General features: G+C 46.9%; 1 protein-coding gene and 1 pseudogene across 14 annotated transcripts in view; both read left to right on the forward strand.

Moving 5' to 3' along the window:
- Positions 1 to 13,626, forward strand: part of PIP5K1B (phosphatidylinositol-4-phosphate 5-kinase type 1 beta) — a 305,504-nt gene that overhangs the window by 276,013 nt on the left and 15,865 nt on the right. For 10 of the 14 annotated variants that reach the window (XM_008978414.5, XM_003824756.6, XM_063593975.1 and 7 more), the window contains one exon: positions 11,429 to 11,546. The exons of the other annotated variants lie outside the window; for them this stretch is intronic. In XM_008978414.5, coding sequence (XP_008976662.1) covers positions 11,429 to 11,546 — 118 coding nt within the window. The remainder of the gene's footprint in view (positions 1 to 11,428; positions 11,547 to 13,626) is intronic. 14 annotated transcript variants of the gene reach the window in all.
- Positions 4,959 to 7,863, forward strand: LOC117981716 (putative uncharacterized protein encoded by LINC00269; annotated as a pseudogene).

Raw genomic sequence — 13,626 nt, forward strand, 5'->3', positions numbered from 1 at the left:
AGCTATAAAACACTCATTAGGTCTGCAAACAGAAATCAGAGTGTTCCAGGCTATAAAATTATCAATGACTGTTTTCAGCAGTCCAGCCAGGCTAATGCTCTCCAATGAAGCGAAACTAATGTTGCTGATAACCAAAAGAATCTTTTTTTTTTTTTTCTGTAAATGACAGAGGCCTGTGTGGCATCAGGGTGCCATTAACATTTTCTCCTAGAGAGACAGCCAGGAAGAAAAATCGCTCCTCCTGTACTGCTCTCACCTGTGAGAAGTTTATGACTTGTTCGGAGAGCAGAGCACAGAGCCGGGGAAGAGTACTGGCAGTTTCTGTGTTTTTACAAGGGAAGAACATAGCTGAGTAGATTAACAGTTTCCTGTGTGGCTTGTTGCAAATTACATGCAATTAGCCCTCAGACAGCCTGAATCGAGAGAATTGTGGCAAAACTTGATGGTGCAGAACCTAGGCAGGCAGCCAGACTCCTAAACCCCGTCACGTAAATTTGCTTCTGTAACTGGATCTTCCCAAGCCACAAGTCTGAGAAATGGTGGGCACTCTGACCTGACCACTAGATTTTCAGGACATTCCTCCCAAGAGAGGTATCCTTGCTTCTAAGTGACCCCTAAAACAGAACCTAGGAAACTCTCAGCCAGATAAATTAGAAATTGATTCTAAATAGGCTTGTGCCCAGGAAATCAACAATGCAGTAAAAATATCAGGACAAAAGCAAGAATACTTCCCAAAGTCAGAACTGAGGAGCAATGAATATTAAATTGATCAATGGAATAGACATTTAAATGAAAATCCTTTTTTTAAATGTATATTACTGGCCAGGCACGGTGGCTCACGCCTGTAATCCCAGCACTCTGGGAGGCTGAGGTGGGTGGATCGCCCAAGGCCAGGAGTTCAAGACCAGCCTGGCCAACATGGTGAAACCCCATCTCTACTAAAAATACAAAAAAAAAAAGTAGCTGGGCATGGTGGTGCACGCCTGTAGTCCCAGCTACTTGAGAGGCTGAAGCAGGAGAATCGCTTAAGCCCGGGAGGTGGAGGTTGCAGTGAGCCAAGATTGCACCACTGCACTCAAGCCTGGGTGACAGCGAGACTCCATCTCAAAAAAAAAAAAAAAAAAATTATATTACCTTTACTGCTTGGGGCATCTTCAAGAGAAGACTTTGCTGTAGACTATGGATGCATTTATTTGAATTAGATGACTTATTCTTGCATTATCTCCTTACTCTTTTGATAATTACATTTCATTATTATTTTTTTTTTCCCAAGGCAGAAGAATTTTTCTTAGTACAGAACAAAATGAAAAGTCTCCCATGTCTACTTATTTCTACACAGACACGGCAACCATCCGATTTCTCAATCTTTTCCCCACCTTGCCCCCCTTTCTACTCCAGAAAACCGCCATCGTCATCATGGCCCATTCTCAATAAGCTGTTGGGTACACCTCCCAGACGGGGTGGTGGCCGGGCAGAGGGGCTCCTCACTTACCAGTAGGGGTGGCCGGGCAGAGGCGCCCCTCAGCTCCCAGACCAGGTGGCTGGCCAGGCGGGGGGCTGACCCCCCCCCATCTCCCTCCCGGACGGGGCGGCTGGCCGGGCGTGGGGCTGACCCCCCACCTCCCTCCCGGACCGGGCGGCTGGCCGGGCGTGGGGCTGAGTCCCCCACCTCCCTCCCGGACGGGGCGGCTGGCTGGGCGGGGGGCTGACCCCCCCACCTCCCTCCCGGACGGGGCGGCTGGCTGGGCAGAGGGGCTCCTGGCTGGGCAGAGGGGCTCCTCACTTCCCAGTAGGGGCGGCCGGGCAGAGGCACCCCTCAGCTCCCAGACCCGGTGGCTGGCCAGGCGGGGGGCTGACCCCCCCATCTCCCTCCCGGACGGGGCGGCTGGCCGGGTGGGGGGCTGAGCCCCCCACCTCCCTCCCGGACAGGGCGGCTGGCCGGGCGGGGGGCTGACCCCCCCACCTCCCTCCCGGACGGGGCGGCTGGCCGGGCGGGGGGCTGAGCCCCCCACCTCCCTCCCGGACGGGACGGCTGGCCGGGCGGGGGGCTGACCCCCCCACCTCCCTCCCGGACGGGACGGCTGGCCGGGCGGGGGGCTGACCCCCCCACCTCCCTCCCGGACGGGGCGGCTGGCTGGGCAGAGGGGCTCCTCACTTCCCAGTAGGGGCGGCTGGGCAGAGGCGCCCCTCACCTCCCGGACGGGGCGGCTGGCCGGGCGGGGGGCTGAGCCTCCCACCTCCCTCCCGGATGGGGCGGCTGGCCGGGCGGGGGGCTGACCCCCACCTCCCTCCCGGACGGGGTGGCTGCCGGGCGGAGATGCTCCTCACTTCCCAGACAGGGTGGCAGCCAGGCGGAGGGGCTCCTCACTTCTCAGACGGGGCGGTTGCCAGGCGGAGGGTCTCCTCACTTCTCAGACGGGGCGGCCGGGCAGAGACGCTCCTCACCTCCCAGACGGGGTCGCGGCCGGGCCGAGGCGCTCCTCACATCCCAGACGGGGCAGCGGGGCAGAGGCGCTCCCCACATCTCAGACGATGGGCTGCCGGGCAGAGACGCTCCTCACTTCCTAGATGGGATGGCGGCCGGGACGAGGCGCTCCTCACTTCCCAGGTGGGATGGCGGCCGGGCAGAGACGCTCCTCACTTTCCAGACTGGGCAGCCAGGCAGAGGGGCTCCTCACATCCCAGACGATGGGCAGCCAGGCAGAGACGCTCCTCACTTCCCAGACGGGGTGGCGGCCGAGCAGAGGCTGCAATCTCGGCACTTTGGGGGACCAAGGCAGGCGGCTGGGAGGTGGAGGCCGTAGCGAGCCGAGATCACGCCACTGCACTGCAGCCTGGGCACCATTGAGCACTGAGTGAATGAGACTCGGTCTGCAATCCCGGCACCTCTGGAGGCTGAGGCTGGCGGATCACTCGCGGCTAGGAGCTGGAGACCAGTCCGGCCAACACAGCGAAACCCCGTCCCCATCAAAAAAACACGAAAACCAGTCAGGCGTGGCGGCACGCGCCTGCAATCGCAGGCACTCGGCAGGCTGAGGCAGGAGAATCAGGCAGGGAGGCTGCAGCGAGCCGAGATGGCAGCAGTACAGTCCACCTTTGGCCCAGCATGAGAGGGAGACCGTGGAAAGGAGAGGGAGAGGGAGACGGGAGAGGGAGAGGGAGACGGGAGAGGGAGAGGGAGACAGGAGAGGAAAACGGGAGAGGAAGACGGGAGAGGGAGAGATTTCATTATTTTTTAAGCCACAATGGACATTCACATACATATTCCTGCATACAGTTTATAGGTTCTTGAGCCTAGGTAAGACTTTATGTCCTATGTGAAACATTTCCTGATTAGGAAAGTTACACCTTTCTCTTCAGTAATGCATATAACCTTTACTAATCTCTCTTTGCTAAAAATAATGTGACAATGTTAAACTGAAATATTTTTAGTATCTGTTTTGGCTGAGGCCCAAAACAAAAGTAAATATGAGACTATAGCACTTGCAAAGGTCAAAACTGGTTTTTGAATGGCAGAAAATCAGCTCTACAGCCCTCAGCTGACTACCCACCTCCAGCCTTTAAAAGAGGTTATTGAGGCCAAGAAAAGAGTGGCAGTTAGAATGTGATCTTTAGAGAGAACTGTTGATCAGAGGTGTCTGTCCCCACCCAGGGACACTTGGGAGGGCTTGATAAGTGTCCTGTGGAGGATGTGGCTCATGCCTGAGATCCTATGATGGCAGAGCAAAGAGAGTTTGCTGTTTGGAGTTGGCCTCTGCTACTCACTCCCTATCTTTTTTCTGTGTGTGTGTGTTTTTTTTTTCTCCTTAGCACTTTTGACCAACATAATACATATTTTAAATACTTATCTCATTGTCTGTCGTCTTTAATACTATGTAAGTTCCATCAGGCACAGACTTTTAAAATTTGATCTCTGTATTCTAGGTAATACAGTGCATTAATGTATTGGCATTACATTACAGGCCTGTGTGGCTTGTTGCAAATTATGTGCAATTAGCCCTCAGTCTGAATCGAGAGAACTGTGGCAAAACTTAATGGTGCAGCACATCGGCAGGCAGCCAGACTCTTAAACTCTTGGCCTTTGGGATGATAACTTGAGCCCAGGAGTTTGACACCAGCCTTGGCAATATAGGGAGACCTCATCTCTACCAAAAAAATTTTAAAAAGAAACACCAGGCATGGTGGCACATGCCTGTAGTCCCAGCTACTTGGGGGCTGAGGCAGGAGGATCATTTGAGCTCAGGAGTCCAAGGCTGCAGCAAGCCAAGATTGCAACACTGCACTCCAGCCTGGATGACAGAGCAATACCCTGTCTCTAAAAAATACAAATTAAATAACTAAATATTTGCATCCTACATTCATTACCACAAATCACTCCAACAACCCTACTCGTTCTGTATTATTATTCTCATTTTACATATGGGAAACTGGAGCTCTTACTCAGAAGGGTTAAGAAACTTACCCAATATCACATACAACTAAGTCCAAGAGCCAGAATTGAAAGTCAGATTCATCTAATTCCAAAGCTTATGCTCTGCCTGTTAATGCTTTCTCAGCTCAGGTGCCTGTTTCCTGAAAATGTATTCTCATCCTTTTTTGGGTGCTAGATAGTATCTAATCTAAGATTTTTAGGCAAGTAACATGCCATTCTGTGCTCTGGTCTCACTTGGTAGATCCTGCATAATGAGGATAACAAATAGAAAGATTAATTAATTGGTTATGTAGCTTACACTCAATACCAAGACAATAATAATTTCAGATTATTCAGAATACATTTAATGGTACTTTACTGTATAAATGCCTGATTATTCATTTAGGGCTGTATATTCTCCCAAATTCTTTTATATGTATAATTTGGTTTAAATATTAAATTGTTGGAAGCTTAAGTAGCGTTATTTTCATTGTTCAATATTAATATCCATTGTTTTAAATATGTTGTTTTAGAAAGCATATTTTGCTTACTTTTCCTCAAAACTTTCTGTTCATTGTTACTCTTCCCAAAAGAACAAAGATCTCCACAGCTAACACCAAACATCATATACCATATTTGTTTTTGTGGGTATTCTGTAATTATTTTCAAGCTCCTAGGCACATTTGCCTACACTACTTTTGTTTCTGCAATGACAAATTTCTAAAATGTTAGCAGCAATGACTGTAAAAAAGGGTAGTTAATTGGAAAAGAGTTCAGATCCTAACTCTGTTCAGGGACCACGTAACCCAGGCAAGCCGCTGCACCTCCCTGGGCCTCATCCTGGAAGTAGAGATGTTGGGCAGACACATGGGGAGGGATTGCGTGTATGAGTGTAACAGGCTGGGTGGGATGCTCGAGTGAGGTGGGGACCCTGCAGCAATGCAGAGGACATGCTCGGTCTAAGGAAGGCAGCTGCAATCTCACTGCTACTCAGAAATGTAGGCTTACAGTTGGCCACTCTTCTCATGTCTCAAAAGAAACTGGGTTTTTGTGGGAATTTCCTTTTCCTCAATTTGGCAATAATTCAAACTAAAATCTCTTCTTTTTTTTTTTTTTTTTTTTTTTTTTTTTTTTTTTTTTTTTTTTTTGAGACAGAGTCTCACTCTGTCGCCCAGGCTGGAGTGCAACGGTGCGATCTCGGCTCACTGCCACCTCCGTCTTCCGGATTCAAGCAATTCTCCTGCCTCAGCCTCCCAAGTAACTGGGATTACAGGCACCCACCACCACGCCTGGCTAATTTTTGTATTTTTAGTAGAGACAGGATTTCGCCATGTTGGCCAGGCTGGTCTTGAACTCCTGACCTCAGGCGATCCACCTGCCTCGGCCTCCCAAAGTGCTGGGATTACAGGCATGAGCCACCACACCTGGCCAACAGATCTCTTCTTGAAAACAGTTCTTCCAGCCAGACTGGGTTTGTGGGACAGCAGTGTGTAACCTCTGGGCAGGACATCCCCAGGATGGAGGTGCTCTGGCCCATGCCTGCACTATACCAGCATGGGCCCTGGGACATTGCAGATGGCTCCCCAGGCCTCCACGGGCCTGCACTCACAGTCTCTTCATCAGAGAGCTCAAAATCTCAGAACCCAACTCTCTCATGTCATCAAGCCAGAGACATGAGTCTGCTTTTCTGTCTCCTTAGATTTGTCTGTTCTTAGACATTTTGCATAAATGAAATTATGTAATATGTGGTCCTCTATGACTGGCGTCTTTCACTTGGCATAATGTTTTCAAGGTTTCCTCATGTTGTTGCGTATATCAGAGCTTTATTCTTTTTATTACTGCATAATATTCCATTTTATGAATTATTTGTCCATTCGTCAGTTGGTGGACGTTTGAGTTGTTTCCACTTTCTGGCTACTATGAATAATGCTACTGCAAACATTCATATACAAGTTTGTGTGTGGACAAGTTTTCATTTTTCTTGGGTATGTATGTGGGAGTGGAATTGGTGTATCATATTGCTTTGAGGACAGACCAAACAGTTTTCTGAAGTAGCTGTACCGTTTTATCAAATACATTCCCATCAGCAGTGTATGACGGCTTCAGTTGCTCTACCTCCTCTCCCAACAAGTTTTATTTTTCTGATTTTCTATGATAACTATCCCAGTAGTTGTGAAAGTGGTATCTCACTATAGTTTTGATTTGCATTTTCCTTATGACTAAGGACATTAAGCATCTTTTTATATGCTTATTGACCATTCGTGTCTTCTTTGGAGAACTCTCCAGATTCTTTGCTCATTTTTAAATTTGGTTATTTGCCTTTTTATTGCTAAGTTATAAGAGTTCTTTATATAATCTGGATACATGTCTCGATGAGCCTCATTTTTGTCACCCAAATTTAATGATATTCAAAATATTCTACTTACTAAGATAGGAAACTATTCTGTTTGAAAAACAGTATAAATAACAAAGTTTTAAAAAAAAGAAAGATGCCCATTTGATTTTATCAAATTTTGACCTTATGATACTAAATAAATCTGATATTTCTTTTTTCTGTAATCATACTATATTTTAGCTAAAATAATTGATAAATATACCTGTCAAGTCTCAAATAATATTCTAATTAATTTTTGTATGTTAATTTTGTCTTAACCATGCCAGTGGCTTACTCTTAGCTTCCAAAAATAAAAGGTAACTCTTAGATTGAAAAATACTTTCAAAGTGGGTGGGTTTGCCTCTAGGGAGGAGAATACTGGATCACAAGAGGGCAGGAGAAAGAGAATTACTTTCTGCTGTATTTTACACTTATATGCATGTAGCGTCATTTAAAAAAAAATAAATTTTGGAGGCTGGGCACTGTGGCTCATGCCTGTAATCGCAGCACTTTGGGAGGCTGAGGCGGGTGGATCACCTGAGGTCAGGAGTTCAAGACCAGCCTGGCCAATATGGCAAAACCCCGTCTCTACTAAAATATGAAAATTAGCTGGGTGGGGTGGCATGCGCCTGTAATCTCATTTACTCAGGAGGCTAAGAGAGGAGAATCACTTGAACCCAGGAGGCGGAGGTTGCAGTGAACCGAGATCTCACCATTGCACTCCAGCCTGGGTGACAAGAGTGAAACTCTGTCTCAAAATAATTAATTAATTAATTAATTAATTTTGGGGCCAGGCGTGGTGGCTTATGCCTATAATCCCAGCACTTTGGGAGGCCGAGGTGAGCAGATCATTTGAGGCCAGCAGTTCAAGACCAGCCTGGCCAACAGTGAAACTCTGTCTCTACTAAAAATACAAAAATTAGCAGGGCATGGTGGCAAGTGCCTATAATCCCTGCTACTCAGGAGCCTGAGGCAGGAGAATCACTTGAACCTGGGAGGCGGAGGTTGCAGTGAGCCAAGATCATGCCATTGCACTCCAGCCTGGGCAACAGAGCGAGACTCCATCTCAAAATAAATAAATAATAAAACATAAATTTTCAGCAAAATTTAAATGTAGACTATTGTATTAGTCCATTTTCACACTGCTGATAAAGACATACCCGAGACTGGGAAGAAAAATAGGTTTTATGGACTCATAGTTCCATGTGGCTGGGGAGGCCTCACAATCATGGTGGAAGGCTAAAGGCACTTCTTACATGGCAATGGCAAGGGAGAATGAGAGAGGAGCAAAAGCAGAAACCCCTTATAAAACATCATAACTCATGAGACTTATTCACTACCATGAGAACAGCACGGGGGAGACCGCCTCCATGATTTAATTATCTCCCACCAGGTCCTTCCCCCAACACATGGGAATTATGAGATTACAATTCAAGATGAGATTTGGATGGGAGGGACACAGACCCAAACCATATCAACTATAGATTAGATCATGGTATTATATCATTTTACATTTCCTGATTTCGATAATTGTACTGTATTATATAAAAGGATGTCCTTGTTTTTAGGAATTCACACTGATGGGCTTATGGGTAAAGGAATGACTTGTATGTAATTTAGTCTTCCCAAACAGTTCAGGGAAAAAATGCTTATGGGTATTTATAAATAAATAAATGCTTCTGGGTATAAATAAATAAATAACGACAAAGGGTATCCTGGACTTTTCAGCATTCCTTCCCTTTTTCTGTGAGTTTAAACTTATTTCAAAATTAAAGTTTCAAAAAAATTTAAAAGAAAGACACTTCCGGAATATTCTTTTATATATAAGAGCTTCCAGAATATTCTTTTATATATTTGATATATATTAATATATTTGATACACTTAATATTAGGAAAGAAATAAAAATCATAAATAAAAACTCAAGAATGGAAAAACTTAGTTGTTTTTTTGGGGTTTTTTTTTTTTTTTTTTTTTTGAGATGAAGTCTCACTCTGTCACCCAGTCTGGAGTGCAGTGGCGCAATCTTGACTCACTGCAACCTCTGCCTCCCGGGTTCAAATGATTCTCCTGCCTCAGCCTCCCGAGTAGCTAGGATTACAGGCGTGTGCCACCACTCCCGGCTAATATTTTGTATTTTTAGTAGTGACAAGGTTTCACCATATTGGCCAGGCTGCTGTCGAACTTCTGACTTCAGATGATCTGCCCGCCTTGGCCTCCCAAAGTGCTGGGATTATAGGCGTGAGCCATCACACCCAGCCTCTTTATGACTTTTGTAATCAGGAAAAATACAAGTGAACCTTACTTCTTAAGATCTACACAATTTGTTGCGCATGGTGGCTCATGCCTGTAGTCCCAGCATTTTGGGAGGCCAACGTGGGTGAATCACGAGGTCAGGAGTTTGAGACCAGCCTGGCCAACATGGTGAAACCCCATCTCTACTAAAAATACAAAAATTAGCGGGACGTGGTGGCGGGCACCTGTAATCCCAGCTGCTCGAGAGGCTGAGGCAGGAGAATCACTTGAGCCCAGGAGGCAGAGATTGCAGTGAGCGAAGATCGTGCCATTGCACTCCAGCCTGGCTGACAGAGCAAGACTCCGTCTCAAAAAAAAAAAAAATCCACACAATTCTTTTAACAAGTTTTTTTTAAAATATTAAAAAGGTCAGGGCTTTTAATATTTCACATATCTTCAATTAATAGGTAAATATGTACAAAGAGAATTATGTGCAGTTCCCAGGTTCCCAGACTCGGGAAAGACAGAGATTATAATGTCCTCAGTGGCCTCCTGTTCAGCTTGGAGGCTTAGACAGGAACCTCAGAGGATGCCTTTAGATGGGGAGTTTTCAGAAGAGGTGAGCTCTGATTTAAACCTGGAAGGGGTCGCAGAGGAAGAGGAGAGATGAAGCCCACCTTCCCCAGCCCTGCCTTCAGCTCTACCACCCAGGGAAGACCATAGGCTGCTGTTGGTTCCCTCCACATCGCCAATGGCCAGCCTTCTGCCAACTCTCCCAACACCAATATCACACTCTTCTCCATTTTCTTTTTTTTTTTCAAATATTTTATTCCAGCAAAACCTTCCCATGGCAAATTTCCGCAGGTTAAAAACATAACTTTGATTTTAATGGGGAAAAATTTCGTATATCCATGAGCCCCTAAATTAATACCCAATTTTAACACTATAAAAATGGAGCAAGCTGGGCACAGTGGCTCACATCTGTATTTCTGGCACTTTGGGAGGCCGTGGTGGGCGGATCACCTGAGGTCAGGAGTTCAAGACCAGCCTGGCCAACATGGTGAAACCCCGTCTCTACGAAAAATACAAAAATCAGCCAGGCATGGTGGTGCACGCCTGTGATCCCAGCTACTCGGGAGGCTGAGGCAAGAGAATCACTGGAACCCAGGAGGTGGAGATTGCAGTGAGCTGAGATCACGCCACTGCACTCCACAGCCTGGGCAAGAGAGCAAGACTCCGTCTCAAAAAAAAAAAAAAAAAAAAAAGAGGACCAGTTACTTCAACAGTTTCAACAGTTAACACTGGTTATATCACAACAAAACAACGGTGGCTTCTCTTCAGATGACTCTCCAATATACTGTCTACCTGCATTCCTTTGGCTTTTGGTATTGTCGTAGTTACTAAGGGTGTGCTCCAGCTATCCTCACAGAGGACATAACACAATGCTCTGTGTTTATGTGGTTCACTGCTACTCCAAGTGTGGTCCTTGAACCAGCAGCGTTAACATCACCTGGGAACTTGTCAGAAATGCAACTCCATGGGCTCTATGCCAGACTCTGGCTCAGAAGCTTTGTGGGAGGGATCCAAGAAATTTCATTCTAACCAGCCCACCAGGGGATTCTGAGGCACATGTAAGTTTGAGAACCACTGATGTAATTGAAAAAGAAGAAAAAAAGAGTAAAAAGGGGAAAAAAAGAAAAATCATCAGTGCTAATGATGCACAAGGTTATCTTTTGTAAACTAGGGTAGTGTAAATACTGTAAATTGAAGCAGCGAGAACTAATCATTCAAAGTCAAAGATAACTAATGAGCCCCTAGATTCACATCCTCCCACCACTCACAAGGCATGGGACCCACAAATCCCCTCTCCCAAATGCAATGAGGTATCTCATGTGCTGGTAGAGAGAGAAAATGCACTTCTAGTAAAACTGAATACTATATTTTTTTTTTTTTGAGACGGAGTCTCACTCTGTTGCCGGGCTAGAGTGCAGTGGTGCGATCTCAGCTCACTGCAACCTCCGCCTCCTGAGTTCCAGTGATTCTTCTGCCTCAGCCTCCTGAGTAGCTGGGACTACAGGTGTGCACCACCACACCCAGCTAATTTTTGTATTTTTAGTAGAGACGGGGTTTCACCATGTTGGCCAGGATGGTCTTGATCTCTTGACCTCATGATCCGCCTGCCTCAGCCTCCCAAAGTCCTGGGATTACAGGCATGAGCCACCACGCCTGGGCTAAACCCGAATTCTTTAAACTCAAGTGACCATGTCTCCAGGCATAACCATATTTCCTTCAAATTCTCAAAATTGTTTATCCCCAAAAGCTGCCCACCTCACCCTCTTTAGGACTTTGGAGGTGTCTTTAGATTTTGTTCTGGGGGCCTCATGCCCATCATTCATCTTTATTTTTCCAGCAAAGGGTTACCTTCCAGTTCAACATTTACCTTGGAAGAGGGGACCATCTACTTGACCGCTGAGCCCAACACTCTGGAAGTGCAGGATGACAATGCTTCTGTGCTTGACGTCTATTTAGTAAGTAATTTTTTAGTTTCCTCTCCTCCACTTCTGGTTTGTAAATGGATCCAGGCCATGGCTTACACAAGAACAAGTTCAATAAAACCAGGCATGCTTGGGTTTTAAAAGAAATGATGGCGCCGTTTCACTTCTGCAAATGGTGCTTCTTTTCACTAGCAATGTTTTCCTACAATTTATTACACAAAAGAACATCTAGGTCAATACGAAATCACCATGTATAACAAGAGAACGAATCCTCTAATGTTGAGGCAAAGTAGGGCTCCTTAGTGTTATTCCCAGCGAGGTAATGTTTCCTTTTGACTCAGCCGTGCTCCCTGATGTTTGAATCTTCTGTGTGTTGGCGTTGCTTCCTTGGTAAGTTAGTAGGCCAAGAGGCGCAGAACTGGGTCATGGGAAGAACCCAAATTCAGTGCTGGAGAATCTTGGCTGATTCTCTCCTCAGTTGTCACCAACCAGCTGTGTGATTTGGGCAGGAACCTTTCTGACTGCCTAAGGAGGGAAATAATGCCCACCCTGCCTACCTTACAAGGCTGCTTTGAGGATCATGAGTGACCCTTTAGTGCCTGTCAAATTACCTGTATCAGCTTAATCGAACTGTTAGATAATGCCTAGAAAGATACCCTGATGGGCTACACTGTAAAAGAGTATTTTCTGTGCCAAGTGCATCTTGCATGTATGCTACGTCTTTGTATGCCTGCACAAAAAAAAATTTTTTTTTTTTTTGAGGCAGAGTTTTGCTCTTGTTGCCCAGGCTGGAGTGCAATGGTGCGATCTCGGCTCACCGCAACCTCCGCCTCCCAGGTTCAAGCAATTCCCCTGCCTCAGCCTCCCTAGTAGCTGGGATTACAGGCATGTGCCACCACGCCTGGCTAATTTTGTATTTTTAGTAGAGACGGGGTTTCCATGTTGGTCAGGCTGGTCTCAAACTCCCGACCTCAGGTGATCTGCCCACCTCAGCCTCCCAAAGTGCTGGGATTACAGGCATGAGCCACTGCACCCGGCCTACCTGCACAAAATAACATAAAACAGGGGAAGTGTTCTTTTGGAATTTTCTGGGTTTTTTTAAGTTTTGCTAAACCTGAGCCAATACTCTGTGTCGCTCCTGGTGTACAAGTGCAACTTCAGGAATCAGCACCGAGTGATGCATGTCTCACAGCAGCTCCCTGAGCCTCCTTGAGCCTGCATTTTATGCTTTTCCATATCCCTGACCTAGCACTGTAATTCCTCACAAGTGCTCTGCAGGGCATCAGTCACCTAAGATGCTACTCCTAGCAATACTGGAGTAGTATCCAAAGTCCTGGCCAGGCACGGTGGCTCATGCCTCTAATCCCAGCACTTTGGGAGTCTGAGGCAGGCAAATCACTTGAGGTCAGGAGTTCGAGACCAGCCTGACCAGGATGGTGAAACCCCATCTCTACTAAAAATAGGAAAATTAGGCAGGCATGGTGGTGCATGTCTGTAGTCCCAGCTACTTAGGAGGCTGAGGTAGGAGAATCACTTGCACCTGGGAGGCAGAGGTTGCAATGAGCCGAGATCATGCCACTGCATTCCCACCTAGGCAACAGAGCATGACCCTGTCTCAAAAAAAAAAAAAAAAAAAAAAGTCCTGGCTGGGCGCAGTGGCTCACGCCTGTAATCCCAGCACTTTGGGATGCCGAGGCAGGAGCATCAGGAGGTCAGGAGTTCGAGACCATCCTGGCTAACACGGTGAAACCCCGTCTGTACTAAAAATACAGAGGAAAAATTAGCCGGGCGTGGTGGCAGGCGCCTGTAGTCCCAGCTACTCGGAAGGCTGGGGCAAGAGAATGGTGTGAACCCGGGAGGCGGAGCTTGCGGTGAGCCGAGATCACGCCACTGCACTCCAGCCTGGGCGACAGAGCCAGACTCCGTCTCCAAAAAAAAAAAGTCCTCCAGGCCCTGCATGGTCTGGTCTCCCCTGCGTCTCCGACCTGCCCCCTCCCTGGGTCTCCCTCTTCCTTGCTGATGCTATTCTAGCCACACTGGCCTCCTTGGTGTTCCTCTCACAGACCAAGCACATCTCTGCCTTGGGACTTTTGTGTTTGCCATTCCTGTCTGT

The sequence above is a fragment of the Pan paniscus genome, chromosome 11 (genome assembly GCF_029289425.2).
Source record: "Pan paniscus chromosome 11, NHGRI_mPanPan1-v2.0_pri, whole genome shotgun sequence".
Taxonomy (NCBI): domain Eukaryota; kingdom Metazoa; phylum Chordata; class Mammalia; order Primates; family Hominidae; genus Pan; species Pan paniscus.